The sequence below is a fragment of the Rhinoraja longicauda genome, chromosome 14 (assembly GCF_053455715.1).
Source record: "Rhinoraja longicauda isolate Sanriku21f chromosome 14, sRhiLon1.1, whole genome shotgun sequence".
NCBI classification, from domain to species: Eukaryota; Metazoa; Chordata; class Chondrichthyes; order Rajiformes; family Arhynchobatidae; genus Rhinoraja; species Rhinoraja longicauda.
The window spans coordinates 530,002-550,222 of NC_135966.1; the positions used below are offsets into that span (position 1 = coordinate 530,002).

Here is a 20,221-nt window from a genome sequence, read left to right on the forward strand (position 1 = left end):
GCTGGCTCGAAGGGCTGAATGGCCTACTCCTGCACCTATTGTCTATTGTCTATTGTCTACTTGCCAACGACATTTAGAGGCCAACACTGGCCAATGATGGGATTAGAATCAGAAAAAAACTGTCCTTTCCTCATGAGTATTCTTCACCCACCTTCCTCTTTATACGACTTCATACCCCTCTGCTCAATTTTCTCCAATCATCTCAATGATTTAATGATACTTTATTGTCATGTACCTAGGTGAAGTGAAATATATATTTTTGCATTTAGTTCAGTGAGTTTTACTATACATAGGCACACTCATACTTAAGTATAGAAGTATAAGAAAAGTTGATTATACTGCCCTCACTGCAATCCTACCTTGAGGTCTTTCCCTTTTCAGATATTCAGGAACTGCCAGCCTGGCAAGGTTTAATAGCAGAGGAATGCGAAGAAGACGACATGTAGCTCTCAGAGCAGGAGAGCTGGGACTCATGTATAGTAATTATGTAAATATGAAACTGATGGTGGACTGGTGTTCATAAGATCATAAGACATAGGAGCAGAATTAGGCCATTCAGTCTATTCCATCATTGAATTGTGGCTGATCTATCTTTCCCTCTCCACCACACTCTCCTGCCTTCTCCCTCTAACTTTAGGTGTAAGGTCTGGTCAACACCTTGCCTCAGAGAGATACAAAATGCTGGAGTAATCAGCGGGAGTCAAGGCCCTTCTTCAGACTGAGAGTCAGGGGAGAGGGAGTCTAGGTATGGATGAGTAAGGTGTGAAAATGAGAGATGAAAGCAGATGATGATAAGGAAATGTAGGTGGACACAAAATGCTGGAGTAACTCAGCGGGTCAGGCAGCATCTCTGGACAGAAGGAATAGGTGACGTTTCGAGTCGAGACCCTTCTAAAGGTCTCAACCCTTTTTGTGTCCTTCCAAGAGTCTCGACCCGAAACGTTACCCATTCCTTCTCTCCCGAGATGCTGCCTGACCCGCTGAGTTACTCCAGCATTTTGTGTCTACCTTCGATTTAAACCAGCATCTGAAGTTCTTTGTTACACATAAGGAAATGTAGAATGGTTCATTGTTGGCTGAGGGGAAGGTGACAACGAGGCCTACAAACACTGGGCCGGGAGTTGGTCTGAGACCTCAGGTTAGTGAGGCCATGCAAGGGTCGGTGATACCGCCCCCAAGTCACCACCATGTGCATGTCTGCCTACCCGGGGGTTGTATCTCTTGAAAACAGGTTCGCCCTCTTGGAAGCTGCCGGGACAGAAGACGCCGCAAGTCTGAGCTGCGAACAAGTCTGCGAGGCAAAACGTGGCGCTGAACCAAAGTCGAAGAGACCGACGTCAGGCAGAGCCGTGGTAGTAAGGGATTCAATCGTGAGAGGTACGGACAGGGGTTCTGCGGCAACAAGCGGGATTCAAGAATGGTGTGTTGCCTCCCTGGTGCCAGGATCCAGGACATCACGGACTGATTGCAGTGCACCCTCAAGGGTGAAGGTGAGCAGCCGGAAGTGGTAGTACATGTCGGCACAAACGACGTCGGGAAGAAGAGGAAAGAGATTCTGCAGCATGACTTTAGAGAGCTCGGAAGAAGGCTAAAAAGTAGGACCACCAGGCTGGTTATGTCCGGTTTCCTTCCAGTTCCTTGTGCTGGTGAGGGCAGGAACAGGGAGATACGGCACCTGAATGTGTGGCTGAGGAGCTGGTGTCAGGGGCAGGGATTTAGATTCTTAGACCACTGGGATCTGTTTTGGGGTAATGGTGGATAGTACAAAAGGGATGGGTTGCACCTCAACAGGCGGGGGACCAGCATTCTGGCAGGCAGATTTGAAATTGCTACATGGGTGGTTTTAAACTAAATAGTGGGGGGGGGGTCTTTCAAATGGGATAGACAAGGATGGAGTTAAAGGGAAAGAGAGTATAGGAATAATTAAGAAACACCCCAGAATTAATGGGACAGAAAGCTCACAAAGCAATAAGAGAGAATGGCCAAGTGTAATAGGAATTGATATGGAAGCTGAGATGAGCAAAGGATTAAAAGTACTATATATGAATGCACGAAGTATAAGAAGTAAAGTGGATGAGCTTGAGGCTCAGTTAGAGATTGGTAGGTATGACATTGTGAGGATTACAGAGACATGGCTGCAGAAGGATCAGGACTGGGAACTGAATATTCAGGGTTATATGTCCTATAGAAAGGACAAGTAGGTGGGCAGAGGAGGTGGGGTAGCTCTGTTGGTGAGGGATGGAATTCAGTCCCTTGCGAGGGGAGACATTGGGACTGACGATGTAGAGTCACTGTGGATAGAGTTGAGGAATTGTAAAGGTAAGAAGACACTAATGGGAGTTATCCACAGACCCCTAAACAGTCGCCTGGATATAGGGTGTAAGTTGCAGCAGGAGTTAAAATTGGCATGTAACAAAGGAAATGCCACTGTGGTTATGGGGGGTTTCAATATGCAGGTAGACTGGGAAAATCAGGTTGGTTCTGGACCCCAAGAAAGGGAGTTTGTAGAGATGGATTCTCAGAGCAGCTTGTACTGGAGCCTACCAGAGAGAAGGCAATTCTGGATTTAGTGTTGACCAATGAATCAGATTTAATAAGGGAACACAAGGTAAAGGAACCGCTTGGAGATAGTGGCCGTAATATTAGTTTTAATCTGCAATTTGAGAGGGAGAAGGTTAAACCAGGAATGTCAGTGTTGCAGTTGAACAAAGGGGACTATGAAGGCATGAGAGAGGAGTTGGCCAAGGTCGAATGGAAAGGGATCCTAGCAGGAATGACAGTGGAACAGCAATGGCAGGAACCTTTGGGCCGAAGATGCAGGATCATTTCATTCCAAAGAGGAAGAAAGATTCTAAGGGGAGTAAGAAGCAACCGTGGCTGACAAGGGAAGTGAGAGATGGAATAAAACTAAAAGAAAAGAAGTATAAGATAGCAAAGAGTAGCGGGAAGCCTGAGGAGTGGGCAACTTTGAAAGGACAACAGAAGATAGCAAAAAGGACAATACGGGCTGAAATGATGAGGCTCGAAGCGAAGCTGGCCAAGAATATAAAGGAGGACAGTAAAAGCTTCTTTAAGTATGTTAAGAGAAAAAGATTAGTAAAGACAAATGTGGGTCCCTTGAAGGCAGAAACAGGTGAAATTATTTTGGGTAACAAGGAAATGGCGGAAGAGTTGAACAGGTACTTCGGATCAGTCTTCACTAAGGAATGCACAAACAATCTCCCAGATGTACTAGTGGACAGAGGATCAAGGGAGACAGAGGAACTGAAAGAAATTTGCATTAGGCGAGAAATAGTATTGGGTAGACTGATGGGACTGAAGGCTGATAAATCCCCAGGGCCTGATTGTCTGCATCCCAGGGGGTGACTCAAGAAATCATAGACGCATTGGTGATCATTTTCCAATGTTCAAGAGGTTCAGCAACAGTTCCTGTGGATTGGAGGGTAGCTAACTTTTATCCCTTTTCAAGAAAGGAGCGAGAGAGAGAAAACGGGGAATTATAGACCAGTTAGCCTGACATCGGTGGTGGGGATGATGCTGGAGTCAATTATCAAAGAGGTAATAACGGCGCATTTGGATAGCGGTAAATGGATTGGTCCAAGTCAGCATGGATTTATGAAAGGGAAATCCTAAATGGTTGACTAATCTTCTGGAATTTTTTGAGGATATGATAAGTAAAATGGATGAAGGAGTGCTAGTGGATGTAGTGTATCTAGACTTTCAGAAAGCCTTTGATAAGGTCCCACATGGGTGGTTGGTGAGCAAAATTAGAGCACATGGAATTGGGGGTAGGGTATTGACATGGATAGAGAATTGGTTGGCAGACAGGAAGCAAAGAGTAGGAATAAATGGGTCCTTTTCAGAATGGCAGGCAGTGGAGAGTGGAGTGCCGCAAGACTCGGTGCTGGGGCCGCAACTATTTACAATATATATCAATGATTTGGATGATGTTTGAGCTAGATACAGCTCTTAAGGATAGCAGAGTCAGGGGGTATGGGGAGAAGGCAGGAACGGGGTACTGATTGAGAATGATCAGCCATGATCACATTGAATGGCGGTGCTGGCTCGAAGGGCCGAATGGCCTCCTCCTGCACCTATTGTCTATTGATGGAATTAGAAGTAACACTAGCAAGTTTGCAGATGACACAAAGCTGGGTGGCAGTGTGAACTGTGAAGAGGATGTTTAGAGGTTGCAGGGTGACTTGGACAGGTTGAGTGAGTGGGCAGATACATGGCAGATGCGGTATAATGTAGATAAATATGAGGTTATCCACTTTAGCGGCAAAATTAAGGAGGCAGATTATTATCTCAATGGTGTCAGATTAGGTAAAGGGGAAGTGCAGCGAGACCTGGGTTTCCTTGTACACCAGTCACTGAAAGTAAGCATGCAGGTACAGCAGGCAGTGAAGAAAGCTAATGGCATGTTGGCCTTCATAACGACAGGATTTGAGTACAGGAGCAAAGAGGTCCTTCTGCAGTTGTATATCGCCCTGGTGAGACCACATCTGGAGTATTGTGTATAGTTTTGGTCTCCTAATGTGAGGAAGGACATCCTTGCTATTGAGGCAGTGCAGCGTAGGTTCACAAGGTTAATCCCTGGGATGGCGGGACTGTCGTATGAGGAAAGATTGGAAAGACTGGGCTTGTATTCACCGGAGTTTAGAAGGATGAGAGGGGATCTTATAGCCGTATAAAATTATAAAAGGACTGGACAAGCTAGATGCAGGAAACATGTTCCCAATGTTGGGCGAGTCCAGAGCAGGGGCCACAGTCTTAGAATAAAGGGGAGGCCATTTAAAACTGAGGTGAGAAAAAACTTTTTCACCCAGAGAGTTGTGAATGTGTGGGATTCTCTGCCACAGAGGGCAGTGGAGGCCAATTCACTGGATGGATTTAAGAGAGAGTTAGATAGAGCTCTAGGGGCTAGTGGAATCAAGGGGTATGGGGAGAAGGCAGGCACGGGTTAGATTGTGGATGATCAGCCATGATCACAATGAATGGTGGTGCGTACAGGCTCGAAGGGCCGAATGGCCTCCTCCTGCACCTATTTTCTATGTTACCTCCGACAGGGCTGGGGGTCGGTCTAAACGACACGGAGTGCTGCAGTAACGGCGGCCGCTGAGCTGAGCCTGAGGCAATGTGCGGCCATGACGCGGACCCTGATTCCATTCGTGGTCCGTGGAACCGCCGCAGCCCGCGCTTTCCCGCCTTCACTCCGTGTGGCCCGCCTTCCGCAGCGTCACCTGTTGCTACCCGACCTCCACCAATCCTGTCTCGCCTCTCTCCTGAGTGACAGGACGGCTCACCAATCAGAGTGACCACAAGGGACGCTCACTGGCACGCGACAGCTCCAAAGTCGGTCACGGAGAGAATCCCCGCCGGTGGGGAATTAGCTCAGATGGTAGAGCGCTCGCTTAGCATGCGAGAGGTAGCGGGATCGATGCCCGCATTCTCCAGGCGATTTTTTTTCTCAACCTCTTATTTTAACAGTGTTACTTGTGTGGAGGTTAAATTATGAGCTGGAGTTGTTAGCCGCATGAAGAAGGTCTGAGTGACCTTTTCTTCACAGATGCTGCCTGACCCACTAAAGATACTCCAGCTGTTTGTGTCTATCTTAGCCGTAAGGCATATTTGTAAAGGTTTATTACAGCAGTCAGTGTGTGCAGTGAGCCAGCACCACCATTCAATATGATAATGGCTGATCATCCACAATCAGTACCCCATTCCTGCCTTCTCCCCATACCCCTTGATTCCACTAGCCCTAACTCTCTTTTCAATGCATCCAGTGAATCGGCTCCCACTGCCTTCTGTGGCAGAGAATTCCACAGATTCACAACTTTCTGGGTGAAAGTTTTTCCTCATCTCAGTCCTAAAGGGCCTACCCCTTATTCTTAAACTGTGACCCTGGGTTCTGGACTCCCCCAACATCGGGAACATCTTTCCTGAGAGGGTTTGTAGGCGACCATGCTCACAACATTCAATAAGACCTCAACGCCTACAAGGTAGCCAGATGTGACCTCCGGAAGTCCATCAGGAAAGCCAAGATAGACCACAGAAACAAAGTGGAATCTAACTACTACAGCTCGGACTCCAGACGCATGTGGAGTGGATTACGCTGCATCACAGACTACAAAGGGGAAAAACAGGAGCACTGTTCAGCCTTCCGCATCGCTCTTGGACGAGCTTAACACCTTTTACGTCCGGTTCGATGCAGACAACACAGCGCCCACCATGAGTCCACAGGTGTGCAGGGGGACTACCACACTGTCCTTACAAACAGCAGACGTGAGGCGGTCCTTCAAAAAGGTCAACGACCGCAAAGCTCCAGGGCCGGATGGTATTCCAGGGTGGGCCCACAGAGCGTGTGCTGATCAACTGGCAGAGGTGTTCACCAACATCTTCAACCTCTCTCTGAGTCAGTCTGTGGTTCCCACCTCTTTCAAAGCATCCATCATCGTTCCTGTTCCAAAGAAACCAGTAACCTCCTGTTTAAATGACTACCGTCCTGTCGCACTGACATCAGTCATCATGAAGAGCTTCGAGCGACTAGTTAAATCTCGCATCTGCTCCTCTCTCCCTGATACCTTGGACCCTCTTCAGTTTGCATATAGATCAAACAGGGCCACAGATGATGCCATCGCCATGGCAATACATACTGCGCTCCCCCACCTTGTCAAAGGAAATACATATGCGAGAATGCTCTTTATTGACTGCAGCTCGGCATTCAACACTATTATTCCCTCAAAACCCGTCCCCAAGCTCCTTGATCTTGGACTGGAGACCTCCATCTGCGGATGGATATTCGATTTCCTGACGGGCAGGCCCCAGGTGGTGAGAATTGGCAGCCACACCTCTTCCTCACTGATCCTCAACACAGGCACACCACAGGGCTGTGTGCTCAGTCCTCTCCTGTACTCACTGTTCACGCACGACTGTACTGCTAAGCACAGCTCAGACAGCATCCTAAAGTTTGCTGATGACACGACCATTGGGCCTCATCACAGACAACAATGAGACGGCCTACAGAGAGGAGGTAAAGGCACTAAACAGCTGGTGCCAGGAAAATAACCTCTCTCTCAATGTCAGCAAAACTAAAGAGATGATCGTGGACCATAGGAGACAATGGGGGAGTGGACACCTCCCCATCCACATCGATGCTGAGGTTGAAAGGGTCAGCAGCTTTAAGTTCCTCGGTGTGCACATCACTGAGGACCTTTCCTGGACACTGCACACGGCCACAATAACAAAGAAGGCCCACCAGCGGCTCTTTTTCCTGAGAAGACTGAGGAAGTTTGGCATGAACGCCAACATCCTCGCAAAGTTCTACAGATGCATCATCAAGAGCCTGCTGACGGGCTGCATTACAGTCTGGTACGGGAACTGTTCTGCCCACAGCCACAAATCACTACAGGGAGTGGTGAAGACGGCACAGCACATCACTGGCAACTGTCTCCCGGCCATTCAGGACATTTTCTACCGGCGGTGCCTGCGGAATGCACGCAGCATCATCAAGGACCACAGCCACCCAGCACGCAGGCTGTTCTCCTTGTTACCGTCAGGCAGGCGATACAGGAGTATGGCTGCGTGTACCACCAGACTTAAGAACAGTTTCTACCATCAAGCCATCAGGCTTCTGAACTCATAAACACATTTCAAATCATATATTTCACAAAATGCTGGAGTAACTCAGCAGGTCAGACAGCATCTCAGGAGAGAAGGAATGGGTGACGTTTCGGGTCGAGACCCTTCTTCAGACTGAAGGAGGGTTTCAACCCAAAACGTCACCCATTCCTTCTTCAGACTGAAGAAGGGTCTCAACCCAAAACGTCACCCATTCCTTCTCTCCTGAGATGCTGCCTGCCCCGCTGAGTTACTCCAGCATTTTGTGAAATAAATACCTTCAATTTGTACCAGCATCTGCAGTTGTTTTCTTTGAAATCATATATGTTGATTATTTTTAATATTGTCTTTTTACTTATTTTTAATATTGTCTTTTTACCTTACTAATGTAATTTTAAAAATCTTATTTATCCTTGGAATATTACTGCTGAGGTGACCCGTTGTCTTGTCAAATACATTTCATTGTACCGTTGACCCTGTGCCAACCTACATATGACAAATAAAATTTATTATTATTAAGAATTTTAAGTCAGCAGTTCTAACATGACATGGATGGCTAGGGCCCAATGCTGGAAAGCAGGATGAGTAGGGTTCACACATTCATAAATTCTAGGTGCAGAATGAGGTCACTCAGTCCATCGTCTACTCTGACATTCAATCATGGCTGATCTATCTATCTCAATCTCATTCTCCTGCCTTCTCCCCATAATCCCTGACACCCATACTAATCAACAAGTGTTATTTGTGTCTTTTCATATCTTTAGTCTCCCTCTCTCCACGCTCTCCACGCTCTCAATCTGAAGAAGGGTCTTGACCCGAAATGTCACCCATTCCTTTTCTCCACAGATGCTGCCTGACCCGCTGAGTTACTCCAGCACTCTGTGAAACGTCACCTATCCATGTTCTCCACAGATGCTGCCTGACCCGCTGAGTTACTCCAACATTTTGTGTTTTTGTTCTGTGCAAACCAGCATCTGCAGTTCCTTCCTAGGCTATGCTTCGTTGTCTCCTTCTCCAAGCTAACAATGATCTATTCTACATTTTCATTGATTCACATCTCCTTTGGTGTCTCGTTTTCACACTGTACACCCTCCCTCTCCCTCTGTCTGAAGAAGGGTCGCGACCCAAAACGTCACCTATCCATGTTCTCCACAGATGCTGCCTGACCCACTGAGTTACTCCAGCACTCTGTGTCTATCTGGGGAGGAGGGCGGGCAGGTGAGGTCAACGCGCCCTCATCAACATGGCGCCCGCCCTTTCCGCGGCGCACCCGGCAATGCGCATGCACGCGAGTGAGGTCAGCGGCAGAGCGGCCGGTGATTGGCGGGTTTCAGGAGCAGCGCGGTGTTTGAAAACGGGGAGTCGTTGGAGCGCGAGGGCGGCGGCGACACAGGGGCACGTGACCACAGGGACAGGACAGGACCACATACAGGGACGGTGCGGGACCACAGACCGGGACACACGGCGCCACAGGTACACGGTGTGGGGATGGGACACGGTGCGGGGTTGGCGCCACAGGTACACGGTGTGGGGATGGGACACGGTGCGGGGTTGGTGCCACAGGGACACGGTGCGTGGACGGGCACGTTTTTACGGGCCAACACCCGGGCCCCACTGGCACCCGCCCCCTCCCTCAACACCCGGGCCCCCACCGGCACTAAAGTGTGTGGTGGTGGGGGTGGGTGAACTGTGAAAATAGTTGTGAAAAATCACACCAGGATGGTGACGAGTTGGACAAGCGGGCTGACGATTGGTGAATGTTTAATGCAGATACGTGCAAGGTCATAGAGTCAAAGGGTGATAATCGTTGAAACAGGCCCTTCGGCCCAACTTGCCCGCATCGGCCAACATGTCCCAGCTACACTAGTCCCACCTGACTGCTTTTGATCCACATCCCTCTAAACCTGTCCTATCCGTGTACCTGTCTAACCGTTTCTTAAACGTTGGGATTGTCGCAGCCTCAACTTTCCTCCTCGGGCAGCTTGTTCCATACACCCACCACCCTTTGTGTGAAAAGGTTACCCCTCAGATTCCTATTTAATCTTTTCAGGTGTTATATTTTGAGCAGTCTAACCAGGGTAGAACCTTCACAGGGCCCTGGTGAGTGTTGTGGAGCAGAGGGATATAAGAGTGCAGTTACATAGTTCCTTGAAAGTGGCATCATGAGTAAATAAGGTGGTCAAGAAGTCTTTCTTCATCACTCAGGGTATTGAGAATAGAAGTTGGGATGTTATGTTGCAGTAGTGTAAGGTATTGGTGAGGCCACACTTGGATTATTGTGTTCTGTTTTGGTCACCCTGCTACACAAATTGTGTCATTAAGCTGCAGAGTGCAGAGAAGATTTATGAGGATGTTGCCAGAACTCAATGTCAAATCTATAGGGAGAGGTTGGGAAGGCTTGTTGTTTATTTGTTGTGGTGCAGGAATCTGAGTGGTAATATTCTAGTGATGTTAATTATGAGGGGAATAGACAACGTGAATGCATAGTCTTTTTTTCCCCCCAGGGTAGAGGATGTTGGTTTTAGGTGAAAGGGGCAAGATTTAAATAGGAGATTGGGGGGCAACTTTATCACAATCGTGGATTGTAGAATGAGGTCGTTGAGGGAGTTACAAAACAACATTTAAAAGATACTTGGACAGGTTCTATAAGAAAATAACTGCGGATGCCGGTACAAATCGAAGGTATTTATTCACAAAATGCTGGAGTAACTCAGCAGGTCAGGCAGCATCTCAGGAGAGAAGGAATGGGTGATGTTTCGGGTCGAGACCCTTCTTCAGACTGATGTCAGGGGGGTGGGACAAAGGAAGGACAGGTTCTGTTCAGTTAGGTTTATTAGGTACGTGGATCCGAAAGGTTTGGAGCAATATGGGCCAAATGTATGCAAATGGGACTAGATTAGATGGGCATCTTGGTCAGCCTGTACAAGTTAGGCTGGAGAACCTGCTTCCATCGTTTCTGGAAACTTCCTATCTGGCAATGTTGAGGAAGGAAGGATTGGTAGCACTCGGTAACCTGGACAGCCATGGGAAGATTGTGCAACGTTGAACATCGCGATCAAGCCAGAGTTGCTGCAGCCCAATTTTATTACAATGCCTTATTGCATGGATTTTTTAACTTTTCCTCTGGGAAGTGGATTAGGAATCTGTCCCACTGCATGTAGTTAGTTAGCTTGGATGATCAGCTGTGTTGAATCTCTTGGTGTATTTTGAAGTTTGTTGGCCCACTAAAAGGAGAAATGAAATATTAACCGAGTATTTTCTGGTCTGAAGGCGTATGAGCAGAGCTGGGTAAAGGCTTTCTACGGGATATTTGCCAATTTGTAGAACATTTGCTTTTTATTTGCAATTTTTTGAATTGTGAATTGGAATTTTCAAGCTTATATGGTGCATTTTAGGCACACTGATCTCTTGATAACTTGTGCACTACCATAGTTTAACATGCTTGACAATTGGAGGGGTTCTGTGCTTGTATGATTGTTTTTCATATTATTGGAGAGGCTTTCAAATCCGTAACCACTAATTCCTCTGGAAGAGATAATAGACAATAGGTGCAAGAGTTGGCCATTCGGCCCTTCGTGCCAGCACCACCATTCAATGTGATCATGGCTGATTATTCTCAACCAGTATCCCGTTCCTGCCTTCTCCCCATACCCCCTGACTCCGCTATCCTTAAGAGCTCTATCAAGCTCTCTCTTGAATGCATTCAGAGAATTGGCCTCCACTGCCTTCTGAGGCAGAGAATTCCACAGATTTACAACTCTCTGACTGAAAAAGTTTTTCCTCATCTCCATTCTAAATGGCCTACCCCTTACTCTTAAACTGTGGTCCCTGGTTCTGGACTCCCCCAACATTGGGAACCTGTCTCCTGCCTCTAACGTGTCCAACCCCTTAATAATCTTATGTTTCGATAAGATCCCCTCTCATCCTTCTAAATTCCAGTGTATGCAAGCCTAGTCGCTCCAGTCTTTCAACATAGGACAGTCCCGCCATTCCGGGAATTAACCTAGTAAACCTAGATCTTTCACAGCAGGCAATGTGGAAGCAATTTGACAGAGGCCACCACAAGGGAAGAAGGTGGAAAGCTATAACAGGATCCACTTAAATGTGAGCATCCTGCTTCTCGGCAGTACTTTCAAAGATACAGGCGCCAGTGTTGATTATTCGGATTGTGGATTTTATAAATAAATTTTAATTGGGTGGATGATTGTAGGCATCGTGTCTGATATTTCCTGGTAAGTGAATCTTATCAGTGAGGTGTCTTTCTGCTATTGATTGTTTTGTAAAATTGACTGTTAACTGGAGCAAAGCACATTTTACAAGATTCCTGCCAACATAATAGTCTGCTTTTATAGAAAAGTTGAATTAGTGATTTTACCAGATAGCTCTGTTTCATGACATGCATTTTACAACATTCTTGACTTCAATGAAGCTCGATTGTATAAAGGTGATTTTATTTCCACATGTCCGGGGCCACCCTGGTCCATTTGTAATGAACAGTTGGACAATATTTCTTGTGAGCATTTCCAGCATATGTGCAGTTTGAGATCATATATTGTTCTGTGATTTTTGTTGTAGAATTTGGTATTTTCTTGCTGTGTCTTTCATGTTGCTGTGTGGAGAAATGGAATCCAGCAGCGCAGAAGGTGAAGCAAATTAGTGTTTGTTAGCAATAATGATGTTACTTTGGTCCACAAAAGTCCTTTAATTACCCACCCCTAAAGGGGCAGCACAGTGGTGCAGCTGCTAGAGGTGTTGCTTCACTGTGCTAGAGACCAGGATTTGATCATGACCTGGGGTGCTGGTTGTGTGGTGTTTGAACGTTCTCCTTTTCACATGGGTTTCCTCCAGATACTCTGATTTCCTCCCATGTCATAAGCCCGTGTAGGTTTGTAAATTTTAAACATCTGTAAATTGCCGCTGGTGTGTAGATAGTGGACGTGGTAGTAGGATAACATCAAAGATACTAGAGGAACAAGATAGACCACTCGACCCTAAAAACCGTAGTATGTCATGACGCCATTTTAGTAGGCAGAAACTTGCAGAAACTTTAAAAAAGAAAAATAACAAAAATCTGTGAATTGATAGATGAGATATATTCTGCATTTTAATGGTATCATCACACGTACTTTTCCCCCAAAACACTGATTACGCTGCGAGAGGCATAACGAACGGTGGGTTTTGTTTACTAAAATTGCTCCTTTGCATACTACACTTCAGTATAGGCGATTTCAACGGAGTGGTCCATCTTGTTCCTCTAGTATCTTTGGATAACATAGAACTAATGACGACAGCTTTTCGATGGTCAGTGTAGGCTTGTTGAGGTGCAGGGCCTTTTTCCATGCTTTATCATTCAATATTTTTTTTCTGAGTAAGGTATTGGTGAGCTGTTGCTGTGAAGGTGGGCAGGGAATTCTAGGATTTGGTCCCAGCAACAGGGAAGTACTGGTGAGATATTTCCGAATCAGGATGCTGTGCAGCCTGGAAGAGAACCTACAAATGTGGTTTCCATTCGTGCTTGCAGCCATTGCTGTTGGTGGTAGTGAGTTTGGGTATTGGCTATTAGAGCCTATGTGCTGTGCATTTTTTAGATGGTGCACACTGCAGCCTCTGAGCACTGATTATGTAAGGAATTAATGGTTACAATAGTGAATGAGATTCCAAACAAGTTGACTGGTTTGTTCGGGGTGGTGCTGTGCTGCTTGAGTTGTTGGAACAGCCTTTAAACGGGCAAATGGAGAGTATTTCATTGGACTCCAGGTGTGGTTGGTAAGTTAGTTAACTACTGGCCCCTGTAAATTACCCCTGTGCCAGTGAATATGTTTGCTGGTCTGTTTGAGTTTGTGGTCAGTAGTAGCCCTATTGAAGCGACAAGTCCTGCAGAGTTACAGATGACGTGCTTGAAGGTGGCATTAAGCTGGAGATGTAAAGCAGGGACGCAAAGGGTCACCCTCTATGCCATTGGATTTCTAATTGAATTTTACCCCAGTTATATATCTCGGCTGTATTTATCTACTATCCTTTCCTAAAGGCCACCAACCTCAAGGTTTGGAGTATTCCAGGTTTTCTTTAACCAACACATTAGGTGAGATTTCCAATGAATCCACCAAGCCACGCAGCTTTGGGCAGTGGGAGGAAACCCGTATGATCACAGAATGTGCAAACTCCACGTAGGCGGCACAGTTATAGGATTTTTAACTAAAGGTTGCATTTTTAAATGTATTGTGTTGCTTTGAAACAAGTACAGTAACCTTTCATGCAAGTTCCATGACTGAAGAAAATTAGTAATAACAAACCTAATATGCAAATGGAACTCTAAATGTTATGGGGCAATGGCTAATAAGAGATTCAATTTTTAATTCATATTTCACTGCATTTATTCTTAATTGCATGTGAAAATTGTCATTTGTGAATGTTCACTTGTGTTTGCTTGTGTGCTTTTCATTGCCTTGAGTAGTTTATTGATAAAATGTAATAATCCAGAAGCCGAACAAAATCTGTGGAACAAAATCTGATGAGATTATTCAATGGTTCAATTTAAGGCCTAGGGTTTACATTTGATTAGGTTCATCAGAAAGTTATAATTGTCTTCACTTGAATGCCTTTTTGGATGTGAAGTCACTGTATTTAGTACCTGGAGTAGCTGGGGGGATACATACGTGGGTTAGTACAGTGTTTTGAAAGATTATTACCGGTTTGAACACTGGCAAATGGGTACCTTCTATAGCCCACTTAAATTCAATGAGTCCGTTAGAAGAGCTTGCAAATAATGCAGATTCAGTTATAACAGGCAACAACTTTAAATTTCACATTGCATTTTTGCAAATTATTCTGCTGATGTCAGTCACCTAGCTTCAATGTAAGGAAAGGAATGTTTGTGATTTAATGATGTTGGTTTAAATTGAGTTCACTCAGCCTGGAGTGTTGAGCAGAGCTGTGTGTGACAGTGTAAAAATGGTCCTGGATTGGAGTGCCGAAATCTGTAATCTTGTGGAATATTTTCATGTCAGGGTAGAGGACTTGAGAGCCAACATTTGTTCCAGGTATTTCTGTGTGCATAATCTGTTGACACAAGCATCTCACTTGTGTTCAGAGACATCAAATGCACGCAGCACTAACTCGATGGAACTTGCACAAAATTCTGCTACACATACAAGGTCACCAAGATCATTGCAGCAGTGTCTTTATGGAGGAATGAGGCATGCTCTATGATAGCCAGGACTACACGAGCCTCAGCCAGGAATCTGAGGCAGCCATCTCTTTGCTCCATGTTTGTCCACACACTCCGTGAACAATGACATTATATGCTGGCTGTAGTATTTTTGAGTCATTTTTGACATGATTCAAATGTTCTAGGCTTTATTTATTATCACATTGCTGAACAATTCTATTGGTTTCAATTTGCACATTAGTTGCTATGAATTGGGAATTATTTGACTTGTTCTCCTCTGAGTATAGTCACTTACTGCATTCAACGTCACAGTGAGGGACATAATCCGTCTGTTCCACTCCATCTTCGTTGCTCATGTAATGTATGTGCTCCTTGTTTCCTAGACAGGACACTAAAAAGCATGTCTGTTTTAATCAAAATTCTATTTTGGATTTTGTACATGCACACTGATACAAATGTGACCACACTGTAACATTAATTCTATGCACTGCAAGTCTACTTATTTTATTTATTCACAAAATGCTGGAGTAACTCAGCAGGTCAGGCAGCATCTCGGGAGAGAAGGAATGGGTGACGTTTCGGGTCGAGACCCTTCTTCAGAAGAAGAAGGGTCTCGACCCGAAACGTCACCCATTCCTTCTCTCCCGAGATGCTGCCTGACCTGCTGAGTTACTCCAGCATTTTGTGAATAAATCGATTTGTACCAGCATCTGCAGTTATTTTCTTATACTACTTATTTTATTCACTGGATTAAAAATTGTCATTGACTTCAGTTGAAGAGCCAGCTCTGACTAGAATACAGAACAGCCAAAGAGCACCTTTCTGGTTTCAATTCAAGGTTGTGAATGCAAAAGCTTGATCATTTTTTCCATATGGCTGAATTTAACACGGGTAGCTTTAAGATTTAGTGACAGGGCTTTGGTTGATTTAAAGCTGTATTTCTTTATCATAGATGATTTAATACTCACCCAAAGGGCAAATCATTTGTAACCACTTTGTACTCCTTGTCTTTCTAGGCCTGATGGTCGCGAACTATGAAGCTGAGCTGCTTGGCCGTTAATGGCTAAATTTAATCTTTGTAATACTGTTGCAGTTGCTATAAACCCTAGTAATTAGTGATATGAAATATGCTAATTCATTAATTATAATAAAACAATTTGTATATGCAGGAACTACAACTGGATGGAAATGGCTGCAGTAATAATTTCTCCAAATATCTACTCTGACGAAGAGGAGGCGGCCATTTGGGAATCGACCACAGTGAGTGGTGACGTGAAAAAGCAGTTGTTACCAGACCTTTCTGTCATCTCGCCTGCAAACAATGTGCAAGGTGGTTCTCATTCGGGGACTTCTCAAGAAGACAGAATTAAGGTTTACCTCCGGGTTAGACCTTTCACAGAAGCAGAGCTGGAGAAAGGAGAATCGCAGGTCGGTGGCAGATTGGCTGAGCCTGTTTTAATATTTTTTCTTCTTAATTGAACAATGTATTTTTCATTGAATAAAATGTTAAACTGATGTTCCTTCTGATCGATAGAAGTGGAGAAAAATAGGTGTAAATGGTGCTTGATTATGTTGGTTGCTTTCATAATCATCATAATGAATGAATACGTTTATTGGCCAAGTATGCATATACAAGGAATGTGCCCTGGTGCTCCGCTCACAAATGACAACGCATACAGTTAACAATTAAGAATAAAGCGTAACCACATCAAAACAATAAGGATACAACATTACGTTCTAAACATGTGGGTGAAAATAAACCAGAGCAAAGAAGAAACTACAGACTTTGGTTATTGAGTAGAACTATCACTCGTGGAAAAAAAGCTGTTTTTATGTCTGGCTGTGGCTGCTTTGACAGTCTGGAGTCGCCTTCCAGAGGGAAGTGCTTCGAAGCGTTTGTGGCCAGGGTGAGATGGGTCAGAGATGATCTTGCCCGCTCGATTCCTGGCCCTTACAGTGTACAGTTCATCAATGGGGGAAGGTTGCAGCCAACAACCTTCTCAGCTGTGCGAACGATCATAATCATTTATTAGCCACGTATGTTTTGCAACATACGAGGAATTTCCTGAGGCAATACTTAATGGTATTTCATTCTGTTTACATTCTTGTTACTTCGTAGACTCAAATCCATTCACCAGAATATTGAACCACATCAGCAAAGATTGTCCAAAGAAACCCAGATAAAACTGAAGTAATTCTTCCTTCTATCCTGTTTATCCGATTTGCTGTGTTGAAATCTGTGGTGTTGAAATAATGAAATATCAGGAATGGGTCATCTAATGGAATGTTTTAATAGTTACAGGTTTAAATTCTGGAAACAGCTGCTCATTTGTGTTTTTTTCTGAATTCTCCCCAGGATTGTGTTCTGATTGAGAACTCGGAAAAACTTGTGCTGCGAGCTCCTAAGGCTTCGTTCGCTATGAAGAGCAGTGAGCGGGGGATTGGTCAGGCCATGCACAAATTCACCTTCTCGCAGGTTTGAGATAAATAGATTTATCTGATAAATAGTTTGGTTAGACCAAACTCATCAAAGTGAGACTAGCACTTAGAATTCTCAGGACATAACTTTAATTTTTATGTAGGAAAATAACTGCGGATGCTGGTGCAAATAGTAATCCGCTATTCCAGATGTCCTGCACCTCCTCTAACCTCATCTATTGTATCCGCTGTTCCAGATGTCAACTTCTCTACATCGGCGAGCCCCAACACAGGCCCGGCGATCGCTTCGCTCAACACCTTAACCTGCCTGATCCGCCTTAACCTGCCTGATCTCCCGGTGGCTCAGCACTTGAATGCCTCCTCCCACTCCCAGTCTGACCTTTCTGTCATGGCCCTCCTTCATTGTCATAGTGAGGCCCACCGCAAATTGGACGAACAGCATCTCATATTTCGTTTGGGCAGCTTACACCCCAGCGGTATGAACATTGACTTCTCTAACTTCAGACAGCTCCTCTGTCCCTCTCATTCTTCTCCCCTTCCCAGTTCTCCCACTGTCTTCCTGTCTCCTACATTCTTTCTTTGTCCCGCCCCCTCCCCTGACATCAGTCTGAAGAAGGGTTTCGACCTGAAACGTCACCCATTCCTTCTGTCTTGAGATGCTGCCTGACCCGCTGAGTTACTGCAGCATTTTGTAATAACTTTAATTGTTGGGTTCTTTTCCATCCTACAGACCCACTTGCTTTTAATGCACACTTACCTCTTTTAACTGAAAAGGACAATAACATTAAAAGTGGCAGTGCTACCCACTAGTCAGGAGGAAAATGTGAATATGTTAATTCTTTATTGTCAGTTATTTCACTTGTACCTTAATTGGTACATGTGACAGTAAACTGACATTGAAACCTTAATGTTTTGCTTGATATGCTGACCTTGTTAGAGAATCTCCAATTTACTCAGAATACATTTGACATTTGCTTTTAATAATAATAATAATAATAAACATTTATTTTATATAGCGCCTTATCAGGTGCTCAAAGCGCTTTACATAAACAATCATAACATAAAAACAAACAGACAAACTATCCTAACGGAAAAGCGGCGAATAAACAACGCCAGCGTCCTCTCACGTCAGGGTCCGGCAGTAGACAACAAAAAGCACAGGACACACAGATACAATCTTTACACAAACAGCCATCACAGTGATTGTTCCAGGCACACCCTCACTGTGATGGAAGGCAAAGAAAAGTCTTATCTCCTCCTCATTCTTCTCCCGTGGTGCCACGAGGTGATCGAGGCTCCCAACTTTTTGAAGCCCCCACCGGGCGATGGAAAGTCCCAGGGCCGAGCCGAGCAGGCCGATGAAAGTCCTGAGCCCCCACTGGGCGATGGAAAGTCCCAGGGCCGAGCCGAGCAGGCCGATGAAAGTCCTGAGCCCCCACCGGGCGATGGAAAGTGCTGCGGCCGGGCCACGCAGGGCGATGAAGGGCCTGCGAGCGGGTCGATCGTACCTTGCGCTTCGGGGCGGTCGAAGCTGCTACGGCTGGAGCTCCCAAAAACTGGTCGCCAGCCAGGGACCTGCGAGCTCCCGATGCAGGGCCCACGGCCAAAGCCTCCGAGATGGTAAGTCCAGGCCCTGCGACCGGAGTCTTCAAGGTCGATCCCAGCTGGAGGCCGCCGACTCCACGGTGTTAGGCCGTAGCACGAACGGAGATACGACACGGTAAAGGTCGCATCTCCGGTGAGGAAGAGATTAGAAAAAAAGGTTTCCCCCACCCCCCCACATACACAGAGTTAAAAATAGAACAAAACGCACATTAAACGATGACAATAGACAAAAAACAAAAAAAAGACAGAGAGACTGCCGGTGAGCCGCAGCTGCAGAACACAGCCACGCCCCTTTTCCATTATTAAGGAGCAGTGAATAGGTTCCTCTTGCAACTTTTTTTCATCTCTGGCCAGGACTACAGAAATATACATTCTGGCTTCCTTCAGTGATTTCCAACTTGAAAACATTTTAACTTGGAATACCATGTGTTCAAATGTCACATTTTTATTCTTGTAAGATAGAAACATAGAAAAATAGGTGCAGGAGTAGGCCATCCGGCCCTTCGAGCTAGCACTGGCATTCAATATGATCATGGCTGATCATTTAAATCAGTACCCCCTTCCTGTTTTTTTTTCTCCATATCCCTTGATTCCACTAGCCCAAATAGCTAAATTTAACTCTTGAAAACCTCTAATGAATTGGCCTCCACTGCCTTCTGTGGCAGGGAATTCCACAGATTTACAACTCTCTGGGTGAAGACGTTTTTCCTCATCTCAGTCCTAAATGGCCAACCCCTTATTCTTAAACTGTGACCCCTTGTCTATTGTCTATTGTTCTGGACTCCCCCAACATCGGGAGAATTTTTCCTGCATCTCGCCTGTCCAATCCTTTTAAGAATTTTATATGTTTGTATAAGATCCCCTCTCATCCTAAATTCCAGTGAATACCAGTCGACCCATTCTTTCATCATATGTCAGTCGCACCATCCCAGGAATTAACCTGGTGAACTACGCTGCACTCCCTCAATAGCAATAATATCCTTCCACAAATTAGACCAAAATTGCACATAATACTCCAGGTGCGGTCTCACCAGAGCCCTGTACAACTGCAGTTGGACCTCCTTGCTCCTAAACTCAAATCCTCTCGCAATGAAGGCCAACATGCCATTAGCTTTCTTCACTGCCTGCTGTACCTGCATGCTTACTTTCAGTGACTGATGGACAAGCACACCCAGGTCTTGTTGCACCTCCCCTTTTCCTAATTTGACACCATTCAGATATTAATCTGCCTTCCTGTTCTTGCCACCAAAGTGGATAACCTCACATTTATCCGCATTACACTGCATCTGCCCACTCACCCAACCTATCCATGTCACCCTGCGGCCTCATAGCATCTTCACCGCAGCTCACACTGCCATCCAGCTTTGTGTCATCCGCAAAGTTAGAGTT

The 20,221-nt window shown here is 45.4% G+C and overlaps 1 protein-coding gene and 1 non-coding gene across 2 annotated transcripts in view; both read left to right on the top strand.

The window, feature by feature from the left end:
- The first annotated feature begins 5,383 nt into the window (after window positions 1-5,383).
- On the top strand, window positions 5,384-5,456 carry trnaa-agc (transfer RNA alanine (anticodon AGC)). Its single transcript has one exon. It is a non-coding gene; the product is annotated as a tRNA-Ala (tRNA).
- A 7,895-nt stretch (window positions 5,457-13,351) lies between these two features.
- kif20a (kinesin family member 20A) overlaps window positions 13,352-20,221 on the top strand; it is a 38,923-nt gene continuing 32,053 nt past the window's right edge. The window contains exons 1-3 of the mRNA XM_078411282.1: window positions 13,352-13,386; window positions 15,958-16,216; window positions 17,145-17,264. Coding sequence (XP_078267408.1) covers window positions 13,352-13,386; window positions 15,958-16,216; window positions 17,145-17,264 — 414 coding nt within the window. The remainder of the gene's footprint in view (window positions 13,387-15,957; window positions 16,217-17,144; window positions 17,265-20,221) is intronic.